The sequence below is a fragment of the Gopherus flavomarginatus genome, chromosome 1 (assembly GCF_025201925.1).
Source record: "Gopherus flavomarginatus isolate rGopFla2 chromosome 1, rGopFla2.mat.asm, whole genome shotgun sequence".
NCBI lineage: Eukaryota > Metazoa > Chordata > Testudines > Testudinidae > Gopherus > Gopherus flavomarginatus.
In genome coordinates this window covers 358035184-358061377 of record NC_066617.1, presented here as the reverse complement: position 1 = coordinate 358061377, position 26194 = coordinate 358035184, and the positions used below count along the sequence as shown (strand labels likewise).

The 26194-nt window shown below is 43.0% G+C and overlaps 1 protein-coding gene across 1 annotated transcript in view; it reads right to left on the bottom strand.

Moving 5' to 3' along the window:
• PAK1 (p21 (RAC1) activated kinase 1) overlaps nucleotides 1–26194 on the bottom strand; it is a 111979-nt gene that overhangs the window by 50495 nt on the left and 35290 nt on the right. The window contains exon 2 of the mRNA XM_050941508.1: nucleotides 3731–3941. Coding sequence (XP_050797465.1) covers nucleotides 3731–3920 — 190 coding nt within the window. The 5' untranslated portion in view covers nucleotides 3921–3941. The remainder of the gene's footprint in view (nucleotides 1–3730; nucleotides 3942–26194) is intronic.

The following is a 26194-nucleotide window of genomic DNA, read 5'->3' as shown; positions in this document are numbered from 1 at the left end:
CATGATTCTTTTGATACCCCACGTAACTGAAGTGAGTAACCTTGTGATCTTATGGCTGTAACATTGGTCTTTCCTCAAAGCACCTGCTTCCTACTGCTTGTCAACCCCACCATTGACGGCACAGAATGGCACAGCACAAATTTGATTGTAAACTCTTTGGGGCAACCACCAAGGACCTCATTCTAATCTCACTTAATCTGTGCTATTCCTAACTGATGCGAGTGAGATTAGAATCAAGCCCCACATGTTTCTATTTGTCCAGTAGAGCCCCTTTGGAAGTAGTAAAAATAAGTTTAACTACTTCAAGACCTGGTTTAAGTAAACAAGCACTCAAATGCTTAAACAGGCTTTCTGATTCTAAGCACATATGAGCTTGATCAAATCGGAGAAACAGATCTCAAAACATACATGCATTAAAATATTAACACTATCATTGCTTTTCACTGATGACACTGTATATCACAGAATGAGGAATAGGCTAAGAAGGATTAGATTTAAAAGGACCTGTCAGCCTTGCTCTACACTTTAATCCCACTTTATAGTCTTAATGGATATTTTACCCTGGGCCTTGTAATGGTATATAGAGGACAACAGAAAACTCTTTAGGAGTTTCAAAAGAAAAACAGTCTTCCTAGAAGCACCTATCTATTGTTGATTACTTTATTTCAATTAATGCCCCATTAAACTGTAAGGTTCTGAGGAATAAAAGTAAACTGAAATGTATGCTCAAAAAATTTCAGTGAGTGTCCATGATTGCATTCTCACAGTGAACCTTTCATAAACTAGCAAGGTTTTTCTGTAATGTGCCAGACGCTGAGTATGAGTTCCTCAGATGAAGACAATAACTCTCTCAATACAAGGGGGACTTGCTAACTGAAAATCCTCGGTTGAGAATTACAAGCCAATAATAGTCTTTTCAACTAACTAATATCTCCAGAGAGATGTTGAGCACTCACAACTCTCACTTAAGACAATGAAGCTGTGGATCAGCACGTCTAGGAATGAGGCCACCTCACTATTAAGTCTATATTCAAACATCGGAATTATGTCAGAAGCTGTACTACCCAGCAATGAGGCCAAAATTCCACAATGCTACCCGACTACCACCATGGAAAAGTTAGCAACACAACACCATAGCTCCCAGGCGTTCTAAGTTGGAGCTCCACCAGGGACAGCTCCAGATTCACCCCATAGAATCTCAAGAGATCTTACCACCTCTTCCTGGGCCACTTGGAAAAGTCACCTGAAACACTTCCCACCCCTCTAGCGTTTCAGTAGGTGGTGCACAGCAGGCACAGCACTGCAAAGGAGAAACCATCACCAAAGTCTTAAATTCAGCTCATTGAATCAATGAGGTTCTTTACATAATTGTTTTATATGACTTGCTTGCGAAGTGTTTGCCAATATTGCTTTCTGCAATCCTCAATTTATAATAGTATTTAAAAAAGTGAATCTGAAGTCCAATATTATTGGTCAGGCCTGCTCCTCAGTGTACCACAGCTGTACAGTCTTTATGCAGTTCCATCACAGTAGAAATTACATCCAACCTGCATAAACCCTTCTTTTACTCCAGTCAACTCAGTAGTTGAATTGTAAGCCTTAATCAAGCTGGGTTCTTGTGTAAATAGGTTCGTGCTTTAGGAGATTCTCTAAGGCTGATCAGCTGGTGGATTTTCTATTAACAATTCATCAGCACTTCACATCAGGTGTGGTAGCCAGTCAGGGCTTACATATTGGTCTGTCGGTCATCCTACCAGGAGCCAGAGTGGCAACCAGGCTAAAAGGCCTCTGACAGAGGCAGCAGGAGAAGGCTGCCACTCTGGTTCAGACAGGTGCATTGCAACAGAAGACTCTTCTGGCCTTGGCAATGATTCTCTTTTGCCTGAGCGGCTACCATGCTGGAATGTCTACAAGAAGCCAGCTTCCACTGACTTCAATGGCAGTCTGCTCATTGACTTCAAATTGAAGCTGGATCACACCCTCGATGTAAAGAGAACCCAGAGCTGCTGAAGCATCACATTATGGCACTCCTCTTTAGTTGCCAGTTTTGGGGTGGGGAGGGAGGAAACAATCATGTCAGTGTAGAAACAGACCTGGTAGCGTAACCCTTTTATGGAAAGTACGCAGACAGTGGTCAGCAAACAAGACTGCAACAGCTAATAGCAAGGGTACTGTCCCATCTGCTAGCTAGAGACAAACACTACGTAGGACTGAGATCTGGAAAGCTCCTTTGGAACAAGTTACATAACCTCAAAAGGCTCTGTTACCTTGTTGTCGCCTGTTGGTAGAAAAGAACTACGTATCTGGTGCTCAGATACCAAACACTGTACTTACCATTGTATACACAGAGGAAGAGAGAAACCTGGCCCAATTTTAAAAAAAAGTAAGTAGATGATATTTTATTAACGTTTAAGAGCATGAGAGATAAAGGGGGAATAGGGAAGGGTTACAGACGTGTTAAGACATCCAAAGCTCATTTTCACCTAACAGCATGTGAACTGACTCATTTAATCCAGTGCTTTGCATTCATGTTTAACAGCATCTCGCATCCTTAACATACCTACACCCTTACTGCAGATTGGCACTATGATAGATATGAAACTGTCTGCCTGCTTCCCAGAGCAGGTTAAATAGTATAAACAGCAAATAAGTTACTCTTAGGCCACAGAACTAGGATTAGTCCTTTCCATCTAGCAAGAATTTAGGAGCCTGACTCCTTAATGAAACAGTTGAGAATGTAGATACAAAAATTAGAGAAAGATCTTATTTATTTAGCACCCAACTACCATGACAATGGGCACTATGAATCCTTAAAAAGAGACTGAAAAAGGGAGATAAATACATCATAGAGATGGGTTCCTTACAAACAGATTAAAGAGAGATATAAAAGGAAGCAGCACAGACTAAGGACTAGAGAATTTCTTGAATCATTGCAACTGATTCATGTGATAAATGTACAACCTTCGAAATATACTAATGGAAGAAATTAAAATTGCATGTACAGTACATCAGTTCTGTCCCTTATTCCCATCTTGCCTGTTACATTACTTATTATAGCTGAAAGAATTCATTCAATACAAATTAATGTGCAAGAAGTTATAGGGATAGATTATTTTTAGCAGTGGACAATGTCGCATCCAAAATTCTGAAATAGAATAGGATGACAAAGACTCATCTTAGACATTAAGCTCTTCAGGGCTATCGACCACATAGCAACATGCGACAGGACTGGTAAGAAATGGTCTTTTAGACGTACTTGCACTCTTCCAGCCTGCTTTCAGTTTCACCAATGCAGAAGGCCACTGGGGCTCCTTCAGGAGGCCCACTCACAATGGTTGCAAAAACTAAGGCCAAAAACCCCCTCCAAAAAACAAACAAACCTCACTGAACTTTGGAAAGGCAGCTGTGATAGGCTCTGAGAACAGGGACATTACAGTGTCTATATCCCTGAAAACTGGTAGTCACAGATCTCACAGAAACACACACACACACTTTAACAATCAACAGATTATGAGAAGGAATGGGGAGCTTGTGAGGGGAATGGCATTAATTATTAGGAAAGCAGATACCTAGCTAGCCACCACAGGCAGCCCATATTCCCAGTATGGCCAAAAAAAATTATGTGAAATATTAGACTTTGTGAACCATCCTCTACATTCTAAAGAATCATTAACATCATTCCCCAGCAACATGCAAAGAAGAAACTATAGAGAAGATCAAAATACTGTACTTTTATCTCCTGGCAATATAGATCGGTAAAATCGGTCTCTCTTTTTCTTTTCTTCAGGGTTGGGAGGCAAAGGTTTTGAGCCATGGTTTAAAGTCCCAATGTCTTTGCTTCCAGATCCAATCATAGTGCTGGTATTTCTCATTGGAGGGGCTGGAGGTTTGTCTTCGGCTTCAACACCATTATTAGACATCTTCAGCAAAAGAAGCTGTTACTAGGACCAGGAGAAAGAAATAATCACTTTTGTGCATTTTTAATTACAGTTGCAAATTGATCCTTCAAATAAATTGTGCATCAGCTTTGTCTTTTAGTTTATGTTAATTACCTGCAGATAACAAACTTGCATAAAAATTTTCTTCTGGGGGCCAATGAATGGTTCCACTGAAGTGGATGCCAAAATTCCCATTTATTCACTAGTAATCAGGATCTGGCCCTCGGAACACAACTCTTAATTATTTCCCATATAAAGACAAAGTTTAAAGGTTCTTTCAGAGTTACTGACCATCATGCCCAGCCTTTTTAAGGGTATTTCATTTCATTGAGCTGGTAAAATAAAACTGGATCATCCACACGCACAAAGTGACTCTTCATGTAAATCATCCTTAAAGTGAAGATTTAAACAAAGAAGCTACTGTATTTTTAGAATAAACCATTAGCAGCACAATTAACTCATTCCTCTCACCAAGTGAGAGCAAAAGAAATCTTTATACAGCCCAACTGCACAGAGAGCTTGTTGGAAAATGCTGGAATTTTTCATTAAAAATTCAAACAATTTCTGACCAACTCTAGCTGTAAAACAAACCAATCCTATTCCTCAGAATAACCAGATAACTTTCCAAATTTCACACTCTCACACACACACACACACACACACACACACAAAACAAACAAAAAAACACCCCACCACACCTCCTGATTTGAGTCCTTTTATTTGGTAGCAGGTTCTGTCACTAGGAAAAGCCCAGCTCCAAAAAGTGATAAAATAAAATCAGAGCAAAGTTAATTTACAAAGTCCAAATCTCTGAGTTGCTCAGGCAGAAGAAGAATCCATGCGGGGACACAGCTAGTGTGACCCAGACAGAGGCTACTGCTACATGACAGAGCTTACAGCGGCACTGCTGTAGCACTGTTAGTGCAGATGTTCAGAAGAGAGCTCACCCATTGGCTGAGTCACTCCAAGCCCCGCGAGCAGCGGTAGCGATGTCGATGCCGGGAGAAGCACTCCCACCGACATAGGCTGCCCACTCCAGCACTTATGCAGGTGTAACTTGCATCGCTCAGGAGGGTTGTCATAAACAGATAGCTAAGGATTAATGTTCTTTTACCTGTAAAGGGGTAACAACAGTAACCTGAAACACCTGACCAGAGGACCAATTAGGAAACAAGCCTTTTTCAAATCTGGGTGGAGGGAAGTTTTGGGTGTGAGTTCTTTGTTCTTTGTCTTGGGTCTGACCCTCTCGGCTCTGAGAGTGATTTTTCTATCTCCAGGCTTTCTAATCTTCTGTTTCCAAGTTGTAAGTACAAGGATAGTAAGACAATAGGTTTATATTTTTTTTTGTATTTACATGTGTGTAGTTGCTGGAATGTGTTAAATTGTATTCTTTTTGGATAAGGCTGTTTATTCATTTTTTTTCCTTTAAGCAACTGACCCCGTATATTGTCACCTTAATACAGAGATATTTTATGTCCTTTTTCTTTCTTTTTATATAAAGCTTTCCTTTTAAGACCTGTTGGAGTTTTTCTTTAGCGGGGACTCCAGGGAATTGAGTCTGCAGCTCACCAGGGAATTGGTGGGAGGAAGAAGTCAGGGGGAAAATCTCTTTGTGTTAGATTTACTAAGCCTGACTTTGCATACCCTCTGGGTGAGGGGGAAGAGAGATTAGCTCTCTCTCGGTACTTGTGTTTCCAGGACTGGAAACAGGGAGGGTAGAATCCCTTTGTTTAGATTCACGGAGCTTGCTTCTGTGTATCTCTCCAGGAACCCAGGGAGGGAACCCCTGGAGGGGAGGAGGGGGACGGGAAATGGTTTATTCCCCTTTGTTGTGAGACTCAAGGAATCTGAGTCTTGGGGTCCCCCAGGGAAGGTTTTGGGGAGACCACAGTGAGCTAGGCACTGTATAATTCCTGGCCGGTGGCAGCAATTACCAGGTCCAAGCTGGTAACTAAGCTTGGAGGTTTTCATGCTAACACCCATATTTTGGACGCTAAGGTCCAGATCTGGGAAAAATGTTATGACAGGGATGGTTTATTCACACCTCTGAGCAACATAAATTATGCCAACATAAGCTATAGTTTAGACCAGGGGTAGGCAACCTATGGCACGGGTGCCGAAGGCAGCATGCGAGCTGATTTTCAGTGGCACTCACGCTGCCCGGGTCCTGGCCATCGGTTCGGGGGGCTCTGCATTTTAATTTAATTTTAAATTAATCATCGTAAATATTTTAAAAACCTTATTTACTTTACATACAACAATAGTTTAGTTATATATTATAGACTTATAGAAAGAGACAGTCTAAAAACGTTAATTGTATTACTGGCAAGCAAAACCTTAAATTAGAGTGAATAAATGAAGACTCGGCACACCAATTTTGAAAGGCTGCCGACCCCTGGTTTAGACATATCCTAAGAAGGCCACATTCCAGCAGGGGGCTTTAAAGTATCAAAGCAGAACTTCATTGATTAGTCTGGCAGTCACAGCAGAGCCTGAAGGGCACTTTCAAGAGAGTCCCTAAGGTCCTAATTTCCAGAGATACAGGTGCTTTCTATATCAGGCCCTAGACTTAAGTTTTCCAGAGTGACCACTGATTTTGAGTACCTCCTCCTGGACAGTTAAAATAGAGACACCTTGGCCACTGAAGTCAATAAGACTTCTGGGTGCTGATTGCAGAACTGGAACCTAAGTAAGCCAAACCACAGCAAAGGCAGGTTATTACGCCTTACCTAATATATTTAACTTAGAAGTGGTGACTCCACACAAGCCTATCCGGAGTCAGTGTCCTAGAAATGAAATTTGTTTAAAGATTCTCATTTGGGACATTGATTTGAATGTCAGGAGGTAATTTTTGACAGCCAGATGAGTCTATTCAGCTTTCCACTTGTCTGGGCGTGTTCTGGCATCTACCTCCTGCCTCCTCCAGTATTCAGGTCACTGGCCATCAGCCCCCTGCCATTCCCCAGTGTGAAAAGGAGCAAGAGCAAAAACAAAGCTGACAGCTGGAGATGCAGAGACCGGGAGCTGCATAAGAAGTTTGGGAGATTTCTTTTGGTACAAACTAAAACGCACCAGTAACTTTGACAGCCATTGGTGGGTAAATATCCTGTTTGACATGAATACACCCGAGACCACGTTTATATGGAGCTGTCTTGCACACAGCAGCATCACTGGTGCCTATAAAATTAGCAGCTCATCTAGATCCAACTGAAACAGAGAAAGGAACAAGCACAGCCTGCCAGGCAGAGTCACTAAAGAAGCCCTGAGTTCCTTGCATTCACACACCTATGATCAGGAAGAAGCAAGTTACCAGGAGGCTGCTAGACAAAGACAGCAGCAGGAAGAGAAATAGGGAGGTTAATGTCAACAGCTGCACACTTGCCTAATGCCGCTCCTCGGGAGCGATAGTCATTTTAGTCACTGCTGCCTCTTTCCCACTCATCCCAGGTCAGGAAGTGTTTTGTTTTGTTTTGTTTTGGGGGAGAGCAGGGGAGAAATGATCAAGCTTTCCCCTGCACTTCAGGCTCCTGGCTACTAGGAACTAGTACCTGGCCTGGTGTGCAGGCAGGCAAAAAAAACCTACCTCCCCACTGACTCCCTCTCTCTTGCTGTGTCTTCCTGCAGCACACTGCCAGCAAACAGGGAGACACCAGCTGACCCCCTCACTCACCCATCTCCTGCCACCTTGGAAGGGATGCAGGACCAGCAGGGTGACCAAATGAAATAGGGAAGGACATTGAGGAGAGCTCTGGGGGGAGAGAACAGACCATTCAGGGGACAGGGCTGGTGGAAACAGTGAGGAAAAAGGACCACAGGGTGGCAAGGAGGGAGACAGTGGAGAAGAGAGGGAAAGGAAGGAGAGAACAATTTAGACAAAAATAGAATCATAGAAGATTAGGGCTGGAAGGGACCTCAGGAGGTCATCTAGTCCAACCTCCTGCTCAAAGCAGGACCAATCCCCAGACAGATTTTTACCCCAGTTCCCTAAATGGCCCCCTAATGGATTAAACTCACAACCCTTGGTTTAGCAAGCCAATGTTCAAACCACTGAGCTATCCCTCCCCATTTAATAATTGGAGATAGAGCTCTCTCCTAGAACTGGAAGGGACCTTGAAAGGTCATCAGGTCCAGCCTCCTGCCTTCACTAGCAGGACCAAGTACTGATTTTGCCCCGGATCCCTAAGTGGCCCCCTCAAGGATTGAACTCACAATCCTGGGTTTAGCAGGCCAAAGCTCAAACCACTGACTTATCCCTCCTCCTAGGGGAAGGGCTTGTGGCTAATGCCTCTGACTGGGAGACAGAACTCCTAGGTTTTATTTCCAGTTCTGCCACTCACCTGCTGTGAAACCCTGGAGAGGCCACTTCATTTACACGTGCTTCAGTTTCCTCATCTATAAAATGGGGACAATACCCCCCTTCCTCACCGGCAGATGAAAGCACATTAAGATCCTCGAAGGGATGGGGCAATAGGAGTGCCAGTTACAGCTATTTGATTAAATGAGGGGAAACTCAGGTGATCAGAAAATGCTCACACACTTCACACACGCCCCCAAAAAGAGACACAGCTCAACAGCGGATACCAGTTCTGCACACCTATTTGAGAACTCAGATTTGCAGTTCTCACCTAGGCAACCCACAAGTAGATTCCTCCTCTCACTCAAGCCACCCAAACCCTTCCCCGGGATTGCCCCACACAAGATCTAGGATTGTGGTATTAAAATATACACCTCCCCCATTGGCCTAACCAGTGCACAGAATGTGTGTGGTCAGCTTTCTTCCTCCCCACAACATTTGGGGGCAGGGAGGGGGAGAACACTCCAAGCTACAGGTTTACAGGGTTTGTTTCAGGATTGAAGGCCCCAGTCTCTTCCATGGATTCTCCAGGAACTTCCTGGGAAAGCCCTCAGGTTCCAGCAGCCCAGTCCTAGCAGCTATGTTCCACATGCACGCACCTGACATGGTGTTTTCACAAAACTTTGAGACATCAGCCTGGGATGTTTACTTGCCTGAAACAGAAAGAAAACCCACACATTTTGAAGTCCAAAGATTAAAAAACAGCCCACTGTCAATGGGACAGCAATTCTAAACGTACACTATTGTCAAAACCCTGCTAAGCTCAGGTTTTGCAGGATAGGTAGGAGCCTCGAGTGGAGCATTCCGATTTGCATCTTCTTAGCGTATGTGCACCGAGCCTCAGATGGCAAGTGACCAGGAGTCATCACCTAATTTGGACTGCTGGTTGGAGCATTAACTTCCCTGGCCCGGGCTGGGTACTGACAGGGAGGGAGTGCAATGTGAACGCTGATCCATGCCTGAGTTATTCTGAATGTACCAGAAGGTGGCACTCTCCTCATCAAAGTGCAGCATACATGCAAATTATTTTCTTACCATGATAATATGTAGCCGACTCACTGCCCTTTCCTTCTTTAAATATAAAGGAGCTGTTTTATTTGCATTCTGCATGAATTCCAGTAGCTCCAGCAAGTAGTTGCTTTCAGCAAACCACCACAGTTGTCAGAGCTCAATTACACCAAAGTGAGTCACTGAATAATCTCTGCTCTAAGCAACCCAGATTGCAAAAGCCAGTCAAAGTAACATCAATCAACCTAATTTCCCTTACTTTTCACAACACTATGATTGTTCTGTTTGCAATGACAGAACACTCCACGAGAAACTGACTTTACATTTCAATGGCAAGACAACAATAGAAATGTAATTACCCAGCAAATGAACCTTTCATCTGAAGTTAGATAAGGGATGCATCTTAGGGCATGTCTTCATGTGTAAGGCGCGGCAGCACTTTAAGATGGCTTTAACATGGCTTGTGTAGTTGCAGCAGAGAGCTGGGAGATCCCAGCGCTCTAAAAACCACCTTCATGAGGGGAATAGCTCCCAGCACTGGTGCACTCTCTATACTGGCACTTTACAGAGCTGAAAGTTTCAGCACTCAGGGGGGTGTTTTTTCACACCCCTGAGCGAGAAAGTTGCAGCGCTGTAAAGTGCCAGTGTAGACAAGCACTTAGATACAGATACAATTTTCTCAATTCCCATATATTAAAATACCAGCACTCAGACCAAATCCCACAGTCACGACAACAAGGGCATCTCCACTGTCTAAAGCTATTGTTTCTGTGGTCACTCTGGAGCACTGAATGTGAGAAGAACCATATGGTTCATCACACAGCAGTCCTGAAAATACACTGTGGTATAGACTAAGAATAGTAAGAAACTTTTGTCTGCCATGAGTCCAGAATACAGTTAGTATCTGTACTCTTGAAATCTCTTTTTACCTTTTCAAATCAATTATCAGCCAATGTAAGTGATCCCAGTGGCCCAATATAAATGCGCTCACTGATGTATATGTCCTATCCACATGAATAATTATGAATGGGAGAAGAGGTGATCCAACCAGGGCCAGCTCCAGCCACCAGCCCAGCAAGCAGGTGCTTGGGGCGGCCATGGGAAAGGGGCGGCACGTCCGGCTCTTCGGCGGCAATTCAGCGGCGGGTCCCTCACTCCCTCTCTGAGCGAAGGACCAGCTGCCTAATTGCCACCGAAGACAGAAGCGGCAGCGGCAGAGCTCCCGCAGATCACAATCTTTTTTTTTTTTTTTCTTTTTTTTTTGCTGCTTGGGGTGGCAAAAACCCTGGAGCCGGCCCTGGATCCAACAGACCACCTCTCCAGCACAGATTTGATATGCTGTTCTTCCTAAGAGCAGAATTTAACAGGTGCATAAGAATGGTTTCCGAAAACCCTACATCTAAAATTACCTAGACAGATTTGTAATTTCTCCTGGTTTGTTTTAAGCAACCATGGGCCCAAACCACAAAGTTCACATCTGGAGAGGAACTTTCCCAAACTTTGAGGGTGTTTGGATCTGGGAGTTTGGAGCCTCTCTAGGCTCTATTCTAATATAAATAAAAAGTAATAGCTTTATCCTAATTAAAAACAAAATAAGACCGTCTAATAGAAAGTCTACACTAAACATTTATGCTATGCAAATAATGTTTTCCTTTGGAAAGCCAAGTCATTTTATGTTGATGTTCCCACCACTGAACATCAAGCTGAATTATATTTTCCTGTAGTGTTTTCCTTTAGCAAAAGCAATTGCTAAAGAGAAAGCAGTGAGGGAAAAACCAGTATTATAGCTGAAATCTATCCAAAAGTAGATGCCATAAACATAACTATGCCCAGTACATACTGATTGCTGGAGCCAACATGAAACTCAAAAGAGCCATCTATAATTCATGCAGTCTGGGAAGATGATAGCTGAGAATTAGTCATTATAACTTCTAGATGAAATAAACTATACTAAAAAAAGATTAGCCCAACAGTTATTCTCTCAGCAAGTACAAAATTTTAATTAGTTCTGAAACACTGTTTTCCCATTGTTACCATGACTATTGGTCATCTTGACCAGATTCCAAAACAAAAAAATCTTAACTGTTATGCTGATTACAATCAGCCCGGTTACTCATTTTACCTCTGTGTCAACATTCCTGTTATACTCTGATCCACACAATATAACTGATCATGGCGAACAAGAACACACACATTAAAGTTGCCTTCTTCCTTATAAGACAATTGTTCCTACAACTAAGAAGTGGGGGAGGAGGGGAGGGAAAGGAGCAAACATTGTACTGCTGTGACACATATCGTGCTGGGATGCTATAAGTAGAGGAGATTCAAAACACACAACCTAGGGGTCACCCCATGAAATTAATAGGCAGCAGCTTTAAAACAAACAAAATGAAGTATTTTTTCCACACAACACGTAGTCTACCTGTGGAACTCATTGCCAGAGGATGTTGTGAAGGCCAAGACTATAACAGGGTTCAAAAAAGAACTAGATAAGTTCATGGAGGATACGTCCATCACTGGCTATTAGCCAGGATGGGCAGGGATGGTGTCCCTAGCCTCTGGTTGCCAGACACTGGGAATGGGTGAAAGGGGATTGATCACTTGATGATTAACTGTTCTGTTCATGCCCTCTGGAGCACCTGTCATTGGCCACTGTTGGAAGACAGGATGCAGGGCTTGATGGACCTTTGGTCTGACCCAGTATGGCCATTCTTATGTTCTTATTCCCTCCAGATGTGTCATGCCCTTATTTCAAGAATCCCAATGAATCATCACAGGGAGTTTGCTGGCCTGATATCAACACAGGAAGGATACACTCACTGGGCCATTTTAATCTCCATCAACACAAGGACATCCCTGTGCTGAGGGACGATGAGCTATATGGCACCTTAGGGAAAAGAGAGCCCAGAATGTCACCTGGAGCTGTGCAGGGGGACGGACAAGAAGGACACACATGCTCCTCACAGTTGTGGGAGGATGGACAACAAAATGTAGATTATAAAATGGAAGATGACTACCAAGCCCTTAATATAGAGCCAGATGTTGTAGTATTTAAGCACTATGCACAGCTCGCCAATAAGTCAGCCACCATCAATACATGATCCCAACCCCAGAGTTTAGAAGTGAACTAATTTCATACAAAGAGAAAAGGATTAGACATTTTAATTAAAATTCTAGCAAAGTAGAAACCAATGAAGTTGTGTCTCACTATTCCTCACCCTTAACTCACTCTTGCACCATTTTAAAAACTGTTAATGCTTTCTACATTACATGTACTGTGTGTGAGCACTGGCGCGCATCCCCCACCATCCATTAGATTACAGCCACTGGTTGCAGTTTTGCTCCACTGCTAGTTTTATTATTTATATAGCACTAAAAGCTAATTCACCAAATCCCTTGGTAAGGTATTGCAATGGTTGAATTGACTCTTTAAATCAAGACAGAATGTCTTTTAAAAACACAATCTAGTTCATCTTGGTCTTGATGCAGGAATAACTGGGCGAAGTTCTATGACCTGTGTTATGCAGGAAGTCAGACTACCACCACAATCATCTCTTCCAGTCTTAGACTCTATATAACAAGGTCCCTGCCCAATGGCAGTGCTAAGAGGGGCTTGCAGGGGCTATAGCTACCCCAAATTTTTCCTTAGTTTCCCCATAGTCATCCCTCCCCATGCAAAGGTCAGATGTTACCCTGAAGTAAGGATGGCCTGGTATGTTATTCCCACCCTTGCTTCTGCTGCCTTCAAAGCTGGGCACCCAGCCAGCAGCCGCTGCTCTCCAATCATCCAGCTCTGAATGTTGACGATGTCCAGGGTCAGCCTTAGGGAAAATGGCACCCTGGGCAAACGGGGGGTGGGAGTTCCCCATATAGTGACCCTCTCCCCGTGACTGGGGAGCAACAGGGGCAGGAAGCGGGGATTGGGAAGAGTTTCCTGCAGTGGGTCTGACTTGGGTTACTCCCTGCTCAGTATTTGATCAGCCTTGCCAGTTCTTTATGGATTTGCCAGTTGCCAGAAAAATAAATTAATCTGCCAGGCTTGGGTTTTTATAATGTGGGTCTAAAGATTTGTATTATCACCACAATACACTGGGATATCTAATGGTAAAAGTTTCTGTGTCCAGCCAAAGATGCTGCAGTGTTAGCTCTTCTGCAGCTTAAGTAAGGAAATGATGTTATCAATCTTATCTACATGTGTTATCTCTCTAGTCTAGATACTATAAGTGGCTGCTGAAGGGTGTGGGATGTTGCAGAGTTGTCTTGTGGTTGGGATTGTGGCAGGCTTGCCTTGGGGCGGGGGGGGGGAGGCGGCGGAGGGCAGGAAAGTGACCGGTGTTTTTGTATTTTAGATGTGGTGACCCTAGTCTGATCTGGTCCTGGGAGTAGTCTGTGCAGGGGAAGAGGAAGTCTCAGCCCTCCCCAGCCCAGCTGTGACTAGCAGCAGGAGCCCCGGCCACAGCACCCCTAGTCTTACCCCTCCCCAGCTCTGAATCCAGCGCTTGGAGGTTAAAGAGGACTTATGCTGGCTGGGGGGGAATTAATACGTATAAATGTATAGCGCCCCCCCACCCCCCGCCAATTTTCTGTCTAGCCCTGCTCAGCCACCCCACACCAGGAAGAGGCTGGCACCACCGCTGTACATGCCCCTTACGTGGTACATTGCATTAGTGCACATGATCACCTCTCTCTTTAGTAGAGGATCCTACTAATTATCACAGCATTTTTCTCTCTCTCTCTTATAAAGGCCTAGGGTTCAGTTCCTGCTCACTACCATGGCGTCTGCACATAGATAGCCTTTGTTACACTAACCAAAACCCACTGGTTACTCAACGCTACTAAATTCTCTCCTTCAAATTAACTTAAGTATTTATATGGCTCCCACCACAGAAGTATTTGAATAATATGGTAGGTGCAGAATATATATTATAGTATTTTTCGCTCCATGCATCTGATGAAGTGGGTTTTAGCCCATGAAAGCTTATGCCCAAATAAATGTGTTAGTCTCAAAGGTGCCACGGGGATTCCTCATTGTTTTTGCTAGTACAGACTAACACTGCTACCCCTCTGAAATATATTACGTGTTTATGCTACAAGACCTCAGTAGGGTACCTAAAAAATCTTTCAAGGCTGGAGAGAGAGAGGTATCCTCCATGTCAGAGACAATCTTTATTTCTCCAAAACACCATTGACAGACCGGTCAGAGTACTTGTTCCATGCCAGCCATAGCCCCATGTGACATAGAGGCTCTTTTGGTGGTTCACTTCTGTGTCAGCCAACTCTTAGCCTGACAAACTCACTATACTCAACACATTGCTGTCATAGTATTGATCGATAAAGAATGTTGTGTAAGGTATCAAATGAAAACTTAAATCAAATTGGCCACCATAATCACTGTGTGATATATGTATGGGTAACAATTACAAAGTTGTAGGTATGTACTAAAAATATGCTCAAACCAGGAAAGCAGATAGGTTGGTGAACAAGTTTGCCCCAGACAAAGGAATGATTGTCTGCCTTGGTACTGACTGTAAATGAAGCAGGGTAAGCCATAGACAATGGGAATTATATTTGCATCTGCAGGCAACAGGAAAAGAAAATGAACAAGAGATTGAGAAAGGGGGACATGATGCCAATGCTCTTGGGAACAAACAGTAAGAGGTTTACTGGACTAGCAGAAGAAGGGGAAAAAGACATTGTGGTTATGCATCACTGAGGGAACAAAAAGGAAAGCAACTTTTGTATCCATGAATGGCATATCCACAGCCACATGGTTGGTGACATTGAAGGGTGGCTTTAGGTGAGAATCTGCCTTAGATAAGGACTGCAGCATGTTAAGTCTAGTCACTAGAAAGCACGTTATATTGTTAGTTTTATTTGTACACATTTTCTATTATCTTTGCTTAGTATCCCTTAAATCTCTGATCTTTTTTAATAAATGTATTCTTAGTTTTTCTAGAAACTCATCTCAGTGATACGTTCTGTTTATAGACATAACCCAAAAGGACACTCAGATGGAGCCAAGTGTTTCTAATTTAAATGATCTCACTCAGCAAAAAATCCTCAGCATTTCAGTGAATGGGGAAATGCTGTTACCCTGTCAATTGTACGCCAGAACAAGCAAGCTGCCTTTATTGCTGCTGCTGCCCTCAACGCAGGCTCCTCCTTTGCTGCCACACTTGAAACTCTCCCTTGGCTTTCATTCCGCTTGAGCTAACAGAATGACAGGGTAGGGTTTCAACTTTCAGCTGCAAAAGTCAAAGTAGAGAGGGGAGCCAGAACTGGCAGCAGAAGCAGAAGCAGAAGCAGAAACACACACACACACACACAATCTCTCTCTCACCCCCCAGCCTCCCGCTCAAGAAAATCTTCATCCCTCATCTAAGTCTCACTCCTCCTGCCCCAGAAGGTAGAAGATGATATTGGTGGGAGCAATTAACATATTAAATCACACGCACAATACATAAAAAGAACATTTGTCAGGTACTTAGCAATAATTCAAATTGCATATAAGCAGCAAGAGCACCACAGGCAACTGCATTATTAATTAGCTTTCTGCTGCAAAGGAATCTGTTCAGAGGATGGACCTGGGCCACAAAGTTCAGATTAGACTCAATCTTCTCTCTGATCTCAAACTGGTGTAAACCTGGAGTAACTCCATTGACTACAATGGAATCACCTTGAATTCCCGTGGCATAACCAAGATAAAGAGTCTGAGCCAAAATGCTTCAGCCTTGAAATGGAGAGACCACCTTTCAACAACAACAAAAAGGTTATAAGTCTCCATTCTTTTTCAGTATTTAGCATCCTTGTTGAGACTTCCAACAGTGATGCTAAATGTTGAGTGGCCCTTGCTCACTTAGAACTCAGCTCCTGCCAATATTTCACATTGATCAGTGAACCACAAGAGTTTAAAAGTCTTTCAGTCACTACCAACGTGGACCAGGTTCAAATTAGTGACCATTAACCCTGAGCCCTCTGTTCAAGTTTTTATTATTTTTAGACAAACTGTAATTTGACAATCATTATTTTAGCTGTGCGAGTGTAAGATGAACATCTTGCCATGAAGATGGAACACAGGCTAACAATATCACAGAATACATAGCGGACCAGACAGTGAGGGAGTGGGTAAGAGGATATGGAACCCAAGTTATTATTGCTGCCAATAATGTGCCTGCTCTGATAACAGCAGACTTCACTTTCCATGGCAGGCGTCTTTCATGAGCACTTGTTCATTTAACTCCATCCCCAAAAGCATAAATCTCACAGGGAGGCATGCAGTTTTCAACACTAAAAAACACATTAGCCACGATTATTTGTAGAACTACTGTTTGGATCTACTTAATAAGATATCATATTGATAAACACGCATTTTAAGTGCAGCCAGAATGTGATGTGATCTATACACTAAGGGTTACACTCAGTCCCTGCACAGAGTCCCTGAGGGAAAAGTGAGGCAAGAAGAGGTTAAGGTGGAAAGTCTGCAAGGCAAAGGGATGTTGTGACAGTGGAAAGTAGATGCGGCTCCCTGCCCACTGGGAAAGGGGTGCACATGAGAACAGCAGTGCCCAAAGATTGAGTGGTGTTGGCTAGGAGCTGGCTTAATCAGCACTGAGAGGGATGCCTGGATTCAGTGTGGTCCCTCCACAACTCCGCTCGCAGGGCTCCTATGGAATTCACAGTAGATTTAAAAGCATGAGAGAAGAGAGCAGCAGCACTATGCTGGGACACATGGCAAGGCTGATACAAGGAGGTATAATTTACACATCCCAGCAGCACCGTACATTAAATCTAGCACCGAGCATATGGAGATTATAGGCTGATTCTGGACATGTAATGACTCCTTGTATGGGCCTGAAGCAGATTCTGAAAATGGGACTTTTAGCCGCACAGTACAGCCATTGTCATTTGAGTTAAATGAATACAGTAACTCCTCACTTTAAGTCGTCCCAGTTAACGTTGTTTCATTGTTACGCTGCTGATCAACTAGGGAACATGCTCATTTAAAGTTGTGCAATGTTCCACTCTTATGTTGTTTGGCTGCCTGCTTTCTCCACAGCTGGCAGCCTCCCTATGCCTCCCGTCCACCAGCAGACCCCACAGATCAGCGCCTTCCCCCTCCTCCTGCCCACAGCAATCAGCTGGCTTGCAGCGTTTGGGGGGCAGAAGGGAGGGGGGACGAGCAAGGACTTTGAGCGCAGGCTCCCCCTCCTTCCCCTCCCTTCTAAACGCTGCGAGCCAGCTGATTGCCCCGGGCAGGAGGGAGGAGCGAGGACTCAGCGTGCCTCCCCACTCCCTCCCCTGCCTCCTGCCAGTGGCAATCAGCTGACTTGAGGCGTTTTGGGGGCAGGAGGGAGCGGGGAGGAGAGAGGACTCAGTGTGCAGGCTTCCCCTCCTTTTCCTGCCTCCCGAACGCAGCAAGCCAGCTGATTGCCCCAGGCAGCAGGGAGGAACAAGGACTCAGCGTGCAGGTTCCCCCTCCTTCCCTTGCCTCCTGCCCAGGGCAATCAGCTGGCTTGCAGCATTTAGAAGGAAGGGGAGAGGAGTGAGGACACAACGTGGGAAGTAAAGGGGGAGGAGGTGGGGGGGACAAGAGGCAGGTCAAGGATGGGGTCTTGGGGAAGGGGGTAGTGAGTGGGCTAAAGGGTTGAGCCCCCCGCCCATGGTGCTTGCAGAGTAGGGGAAGCTGCCACTGCTGTGCAATGTGCTTCTCCTAGCCTACAGCACCTTCAGCCTCCTTGTCTGTGTCATCTCCAGTGCCAGTGGGCTGTGCCTGTGTGGGGGAAGGCAGGGGCACCTCCCAACTACAGTACAGTACCTGTATTAAATTGCTTGTTTAAAATGTATATAATGCCTTTTGTCTGGCCAAAAGAAAATTTTCCCTGGAACCTAATTCCCCCCCGCATTTACAGTAATTCTTATGGGGAAATTGGATTTGCTTAACATCGTTTCACTTAAAGTTGCATTTTTCAGGAACATAACTACAGCGTTAAGTGATGAGTTACTGTATAACTCCACTTGCTGGTAACAGTATTAGGCTATTGTCCTCTAGTGGCCAGCCATTAGAGAGGGATGTGACATCTTTGCCAGTGAGTTACCCTACTGAACACGGTGCTTCCTACTGGCTGTAGTCCCACTGAAGGCAAAGGAACTGTTCAAGGGAGCAAGCCCAGCACTCAGTTACAAATGCTTGTAGGTTCAGGATGCATGTTTCTAATCAATGCCATAGTGAGAGTATCATACTGACATAAATCATATCAATCGCTTTAGTTTAATATTGTTTTCTTAAGTCTCATGACTTTGGAGCTAGACAAAAGAATCATGAACGTTCCAATATAAACCGAGCTTTGCATAAAATCTACAAAACTTCACAGCAACTGGATTAGAAGACAGTAAGAAGAGCAGCAAACGTAGGGATCCGCCAACTGAAAAAGGAGAAGCTAATTTAGAGTCAATGGAGACAAACTCATTAAAAATTGTGTATCTAAATTCTTTGAGTTTGCAATGATTATTCCTTCAGCTGTGACAGCATTAATACCCTAACAGCATTTTACGGAAGATGATAAACCAAGCTAAAGGGGCTCTAAACTACGCTAGGGTTTCCATTCAATTTAGCTTTTAAGAGTCTCTCCTTGCTGCTACAGCATTAAACTATATATGTTTACTATGATATTCTATCGGATTCTAGTGGAACAGCACCAATACGCACAATTTATAATCCACATATACACAAAAATATCTGCTGGGAGGTGGGGAACAAGCTAAGAGATAATACCCGAGTGCCGCAGCTAAGTCTCATATTACTAAAACTTCATTACTTTTACCAAGTGTACTGTATAGAACATTTACTAGTGCATTAAGAATCAAATCAATAAATAATTAAAAACTAAACTACAATTGTCACAGTAAGCCAACTAAGTACAGTTGGTGATGCATTATCTTGTACAGTATTGTTCACTTAGACCCCAATTCTGCAGGTGGATGGAGCCCTATTAAAGGCAATGGAAGTTTACATAGACACTGGGATCTACCCAAACACACCACATTGTAGGATTGACTTGTGACGTTTGCATGTGACTAGTACCTTCCTGTGTATTGGGTCTTCTAGTAACTAGTGAGATTCTACTGCAATAACTTACACTTCGTATACAATGTCATGCATCCAAGGATATAAAAGCACTTTAAGATGCCTAAACCCCAAAAAATCTCTCTTTTGAGTTGCTAAACATAATAAAACTTGTTGCCCCACAAAAGGTTTGTAGCGGAACCTCCTGCTTCAAAAAACACAGACTCCTACCGTTTAAGCAGAAGGAGATTCTTCATTAGCTGTTAGCAGTAAGCTCCATGAAATATAGTTGGGCCCTTCAGATTCCACCCAATGGAGGGTAGCAGTAAGCACATACACGTTTATTACAGTTTTTTGCCCATTTTACAGATACTATGCCACAGTGCATGTGTGGTTAAAGAACACAAAGTCAATAATGGAACCAAAAATAGAACCTGGCGTCCCCCTGAAACAGAGGCCTAATCCTATGATGTGACCTCTTTGGGGCATGGATCATCTTTTTGTTGTGTGTTTGTACAGCACCTAACACAATGGGCACTAGCTGCAATACAAGTAACCACTATACCACACTCCCTTTATAAATAAAATATCTATGATAAAACAGCATTATCATGATTCATACGCACAGTTACATTTGACTCCAATATTCTTGTTTAATGTATTCCTTCCTGATTAATAAAAGCAGCAAAGAGTCCTGTGGCACCTTATAGACTAACAGACATTTTGGAGCATGAGCTTTCGTGAGTGAATACTCACTTCGTCGTTGCATCTGACAAAGTGGGTATTTACCCACGAAAGCTCATGCTCCAAAACGTCTGTTAGTCTATAAGGTGCCATAGGATTCTTTGCTGCTTTTACAGATCCAGACTAACACGGCTACTCCTCTGATAACTTCCTGATTAATGTAACAGGCAACAGCTCTGTTATTTATATTATATGAAATATATAGATTATATTATATTATATGAAAATGATGGCACTGGCTGCAGCTAAACACAATGCAGGCAGGGCACTGCAGACTTCTACACAAAGCCCTGCACCAGTATCCACTCAAAACGAGTTGGTTGCATCAATCCAATACCTAGTGGACAATGTCCACATCACAAAATTACAATAGGGCTGATACAGTACTGTTTGGATTATACGGACAGCCAGCCAGCCAGTTTTTACCTTCCACATAGGGTCTATATATCCATCACTTCTGAATGCTTTAGGAAAATAATGTTCCTTCACCATAGGACGGCTGGATATTTGTTGCTGTTGTTGTTACTACTAAATTATGGAAAAAGTGTGCTCACTGGATTAGGTCCCAACATCAAGTCTTGCATCTAATCTCTGTTTGGTCTGGGAAGTGGTGACCAGGACTGGTTTCCCCATTGAATAACAGAAATGAGTTGGTTCTAACACAATTTACAAGTAAGAGCATTTTGTTTTGCAACAGTACTCCCTACCAAGCCAGGTGAGCTGCCCGTTGTGAGGATACAATTACCTATCTAGGCAGTAACAGGTGGAGAGAAGCTCTGATTACTCTTACTTTGAGTGACAAAGGCATGTGCACTAGCACACATCCCATCCAGCAGGCAGATCCAGGACACAGAACTTTCTGCACATTCTGCCCAAGGTTATCTGTATTCTTGCACAAGGCAGCTCTGGTGGAAAGGACCGGAAACAGAGATTCAAGGATGTCTAATACGTCCTGTCCAGTCCAGAATGTAAAGTTATACGTCGTGCAGCTAGAAATGGCTTCTCAAATATAAATGGGACACTCCATTTCTGAAAGGGCCCTTCCATAGCCTAAGGAGCTTATAATCTAAAAGTAATCCTTGTATCAGGCCATGGGTGGGGGGGAAGTTCTTAGCAGAGGTGATCCACAGACCAAGCACAGCCAGAAGTGGCACATAACCTACTAGGTTAGCTAGTCCATTTCACTGCCAGTGTAGGATTGTTCCCCACAATATGTTCTCCTGAGATTTTTCCATGCCAAATTCTTCTTTATCTTGGTATTTTCATACTTCAGATATTTGCAGTGGTCATCATGTCCTCCCATTAAGCAAGCTGTGCATATTTGGCTCTTTTAATTCTTTTCAGATAAGAATCCTTACAGCTCCTCTAGTCATTTCTGTTGCTTTTCCCTGAACTCCCTCCAGTGTCCAAAACGGTTTTGGTATTATGGAGCCCAGAACTCAGTGCAATATTCAAAACAGTCTCAACAGAACTGTATTGGCCTTTTCTGCCACTCTCCCACGTTTCCAATAGTAGACCATAAATTTGCTGTATATCACTGCTAGCTCCCCTTTCAGCATTTTAGAGCTGGGCCAACACCAGTCTCCTACACCACTTAACCTTGCAGTAGGGTTTGGCTATCAGAACCTACTCTATGATTTTGGTTCCTGGTCTGATCCCAAACTGCTTCTAGCTCTCATTCAAATGAGGCTGAACCATGAGGAGATTTCAGCCCAAGATTGTTGGCTCCCAAATGCCATCATTCTGGTATGAAGTCTCATCAGAACCTATTGCTAAATTTTAGAGCCATCCCAACTAAAATCATCTGTCTGTTTCAACCTCTAATCCAATCTCCAAACTCAGCCTATAAACTAATCTTGATCTGACTCTAAATAATGTCCACAGGCCCACTGCTTCTCCAGTCTTCTCCTTCCCAGTATCTATGTTTTGGATTACTTTCCTCCAGATTTGTTAGCTGCCTCTTTTTAAACAATCTAATTTTGCTATTTGCTGCCCACATTTCTAAACCCTTTAAAAAGACCAGTCAGGCAAGAGAAATAGAACAAGGGGATCTATATACCTTTCAATTTAGTTTAATCTGCAAGGCTCAGTCTAAACTAGGGAAATTGGTCACGTTTAGAAATGTTTTAACTAAACAGTTTTTAAAACAGACAAGTTTTCTAATCTAGGCATGGTCTGTATGTCATTTAAGCGTGGTGTTACTCCAGTTCAGATCATTAATGCCAGAGTGCTGCAGGGGTAAATGGGATAAATTACAACCTTGGTATTTCTAATGTAAAAGACAATCATACTAATGTCAAGAACCCAAATGGCAATGAGTATTAAAAAATACAACTAGATGAATTTTATAATAGGATTATTTGTCTGATTTAATTAGTGTGGCTTACCTACTAAGAAATATGCCACAAGAGCTAATTTCCTTGTAGCTTTTAGTTGTTAACCAAAAAAAAAGCTGCTTTTTATGGTGAACTGAAGAGAACTGCATTTTCTTTTGTAAAACGGATTCTTTCTACCTTCATGAACACTATTCTTTCAAATGGAATGAGGAATAGAAAAATTTTACAAGAGAAGGGAGATTATTTCTTAGTTTCTTTCAGTTACCAATTGATTAGCTGAATTATTAATAGAAAAGAGCCATCTCATGGACCTTAAATATTAAACAACTTCTGTCCTCATCTCACCCACTTTTATATTTCCCCTACTACACATTTACCATATTTCAGCCAGTTCATCTCATCCTCATTTTTTAATCTTTTTTCCTATTTGCTAAGCAGACAGTGCAGGTTTTCTATATAGAGTTCATGGTAATAAACCAGAATCAGACTCAAAAACCTCAGACTGTTATGATTTCAACTACACACAGATCATCTTTAGCTGTCACTAGCATTAGATATCATGTGCCAGACCCTCACTGATTTCAGCGGAGCTATGCTCCATCAATTGTGGATCAAACCCCGTATCCCTTTGTAGGTTACCACCATGGATAAATAAACTACCCAGTACGGCCATTCTTAAGTTCTTTAATTCAAGATTAACCTTGACCTAACAGGTAATGATCAAGTGATCTCTCTCCTGCCGTCCATCACTACCCTCTGACAAACAGAGGCTAGGCACACCATTCCTTACCCATCCTGGCTAATAGCCAATAATGGACTTAACTCCTGTCTCCCCGCTTTTCCCCACAGCCACGGCCCTGCTCCAGGGATGGGGTGCAGACAGGGATAAGGTAGGGTGCAAGGTAAAAAGTTTCGGGACCACTGTAATAGAGTATGATGATACACAAACAAACCCACTTGCCTGGACATTACAAGTGGACTGAAGCAATGGAGAAGGGCTGGACAGAAGGGAAGGATTAAATGTTGGGTTAGGGAAGGGAAAGGACCAAGTTCAAAATCCAAGTTCGCAACAACATTGAGTTTTGGGCATAGGTGCTGGAACAAGAGGTACTGGGGCTGCTGCTGCACCTAGAGTTGCCAATTTTGGTTGGACCTACTCCTGGAGGTTTCACCATACAACAATCTTTAATTCAAGGTTAACTTTTAATTCCTGGAGACTCCAGGACAATCCTAGAGGGTTGGCAACCCTAGTCGCATCTCCTGGCTTGAAGTGGATTCCATTATATACAGCAGTTTGGTTCTATAGCTCTCACCGCCCCCACTATAAAAATTGCTCCAGCACCCCTGGTTTTGGGAAGGTTGAACTTTTGCATAAAGACCGATCTCTAGTTAGAAGAAAAAATGAAGAAATGTTTAAAGTGATAAGTATCAGAGGGGTAGCCAGGTTAGTCTGGATCTGTAAAAAGCGACAGAGTCCTGTGGCACCTTATAGACTAACAGACGTTTTGGAACATGAGCTTTCGTGGGTGAATACCCACTTTATTCACCCACGAAAGCTTACGTTCCAATACGTCTGTTAGTCTATAAGGTGTCATAGGATTCTGTCACTTTTTAAGGTGATAAGGAAGCAGAGAGATTGAGGGAGAGTCTAGACACGTGGAAGATGACAGAAGGCAAAAGAACAAAAAAAAAAAAAAAGGAAGACAGACATTATATAAATATCTTAAACATTTTGCAATATAATGCAACATTAACCATAAATGGCTGCAGCATTTATGAGCAGGATATCAGAGACAGTGATCACCAAGTGGCGGGACACTTACGTGGCCTTGGTGCAGCCTTAAGATTGATAGTGGGCCCCAACTCAAAAGCTGGAGTATTATTTACAAAGTGCCAAACGCGTACTAGGTGCCTTTTCAACAGTCAAGGATGAAGAGCTGCCTCTGCTCCAAGATGCTTAAAATCTGAGGCCCTGAGTCAGCAAAACACTTCAGGGCATGTTTAATTTCCACTGGGAGTAAGTGAGTCCAATTCCAACAGTACTTAAGTAGGCACTTAAGTGTTTTGCTCTACTGAGGCCTAAATAGAGAAGAACAGCAAGCAGGGATAGGATTCACCAGAAAAGCAAAGGGATAGATCAGCGTAGCTGAGTACACAGCCTGCTAGCTACTTGTTTTCTGGGTTTGTTTAGCTCCTATCGCACTCCCAGAGGGACAATGAAAGTTTCTATTGTTATTAGAACACACGTGCTCAGACCTATCTGAAAATACTCAGAACAAAAATACACAGTATACAATGTAAACTCTTGTTCACTTGTTAAATCAAATGATAGATATGTACAGTTTAGGCATAATTCATCAAATAGCTATCCATGTTTGAGCACTCGACTAAAAAAAAGCCTCAAAAAGGACAGATATTTGCAAAAATTATTCATTTGCTACATGTGCGGCATCATGCCAACACCACATACTATGTTATAATGCACATTGAAGGAAGATTTAATGAGGTCCTCAAGAGGAGATTATGCTTATTCATATCTTGGGTTTTCATCTCCTAATGGCAACAACCAATTTATATGAATAAAAGTGATCAATCAAACAAGACCAAGTTTTTTGTGGTGGATGAAATCAGATTCCAGATTCTTTATGCTTCTCTAGAAGCTCCAGGGAGCCGTTTTACCCTCCCCCTCAAAAGTACACCCTAGTATAGTCGAAGTCTCTGGAATAACAGATGGTGTTAAGAGAAGAAGGGAAAAGCAATTTCCATATAAACAGTTGAAATAAAAAAGGGTCATGGCACAGTGACCAGCCACATTCACCTCCTGTTTAAATCCCCTGAGAAGCATCCTTAGTTTTTAACATCTGTGCAGGCTATATTTACTCTCAAAAGCATGCTCTCATAAAAAAGCTACAAGCCCATCTATCACACTGGATTGACACAGTTTCAGTCATTGGAAATGTGACAATATGCAAACTCCACTGTTTAACTAGCAAGCACATGGTTGGTTGATGAATGAGAACAACTGTGTTCTTACCATGAGGCCCTCAATCAGAACTACCACTGGAGAAGGACTGCTTTTGGATAGAGTAACTGGTTCTGGGCAAACTGAAGCACTGCATATGGTTCTTCAAATACAATTACCAACTTTTCCAAGTTGGTACTGTATCCATATGGTACCGCATAGGAACCAGTCTACAAAGATAAAATTTACTGTGTCAGGACAGAGCACTGTAGCGTAGATGCTTCCTACATGGACGGAGGTTCCTGCCCCGCCCCCCATCAATGTAGTAAATCAATCTCTCCAAGAGACAGTAGCTAGGTCATCAGAAGAATTCCTGTGTTGGCCTAGCTGCCACTGGGCAATGTAATTACAACACACTGGGCAAGAACATTTTCATTTCAACCGTGCACTCACATCTCCTCTTATGCTTCTGTTCCAAAATGAGTCATATTTCAGTCCCCAGAAGATCCACTGTCAATGCGGCTAGGTCAATCTAATTTTTAGGTGAATGCCAGGCTCCGGGTTCTAGTCCCAGTTCTGTCATTGACCTGCAGTGATATCTCAGTCAAATTTCCCCTCCTACCCTTTGTCTGTCTGGTCTAGTTAGATTGCAAGCTCTTGGAGGGCAGAGACTGTCTAGGTGTTTGTACAGCCTCTAGCACAGGCTTGGTCCTCTAGTCGCTACTGTAATAGGAAGAGTTGTTTGAACACAGGGACCATCTCTCTCTATGCTGAGCGTTCATCTATCAC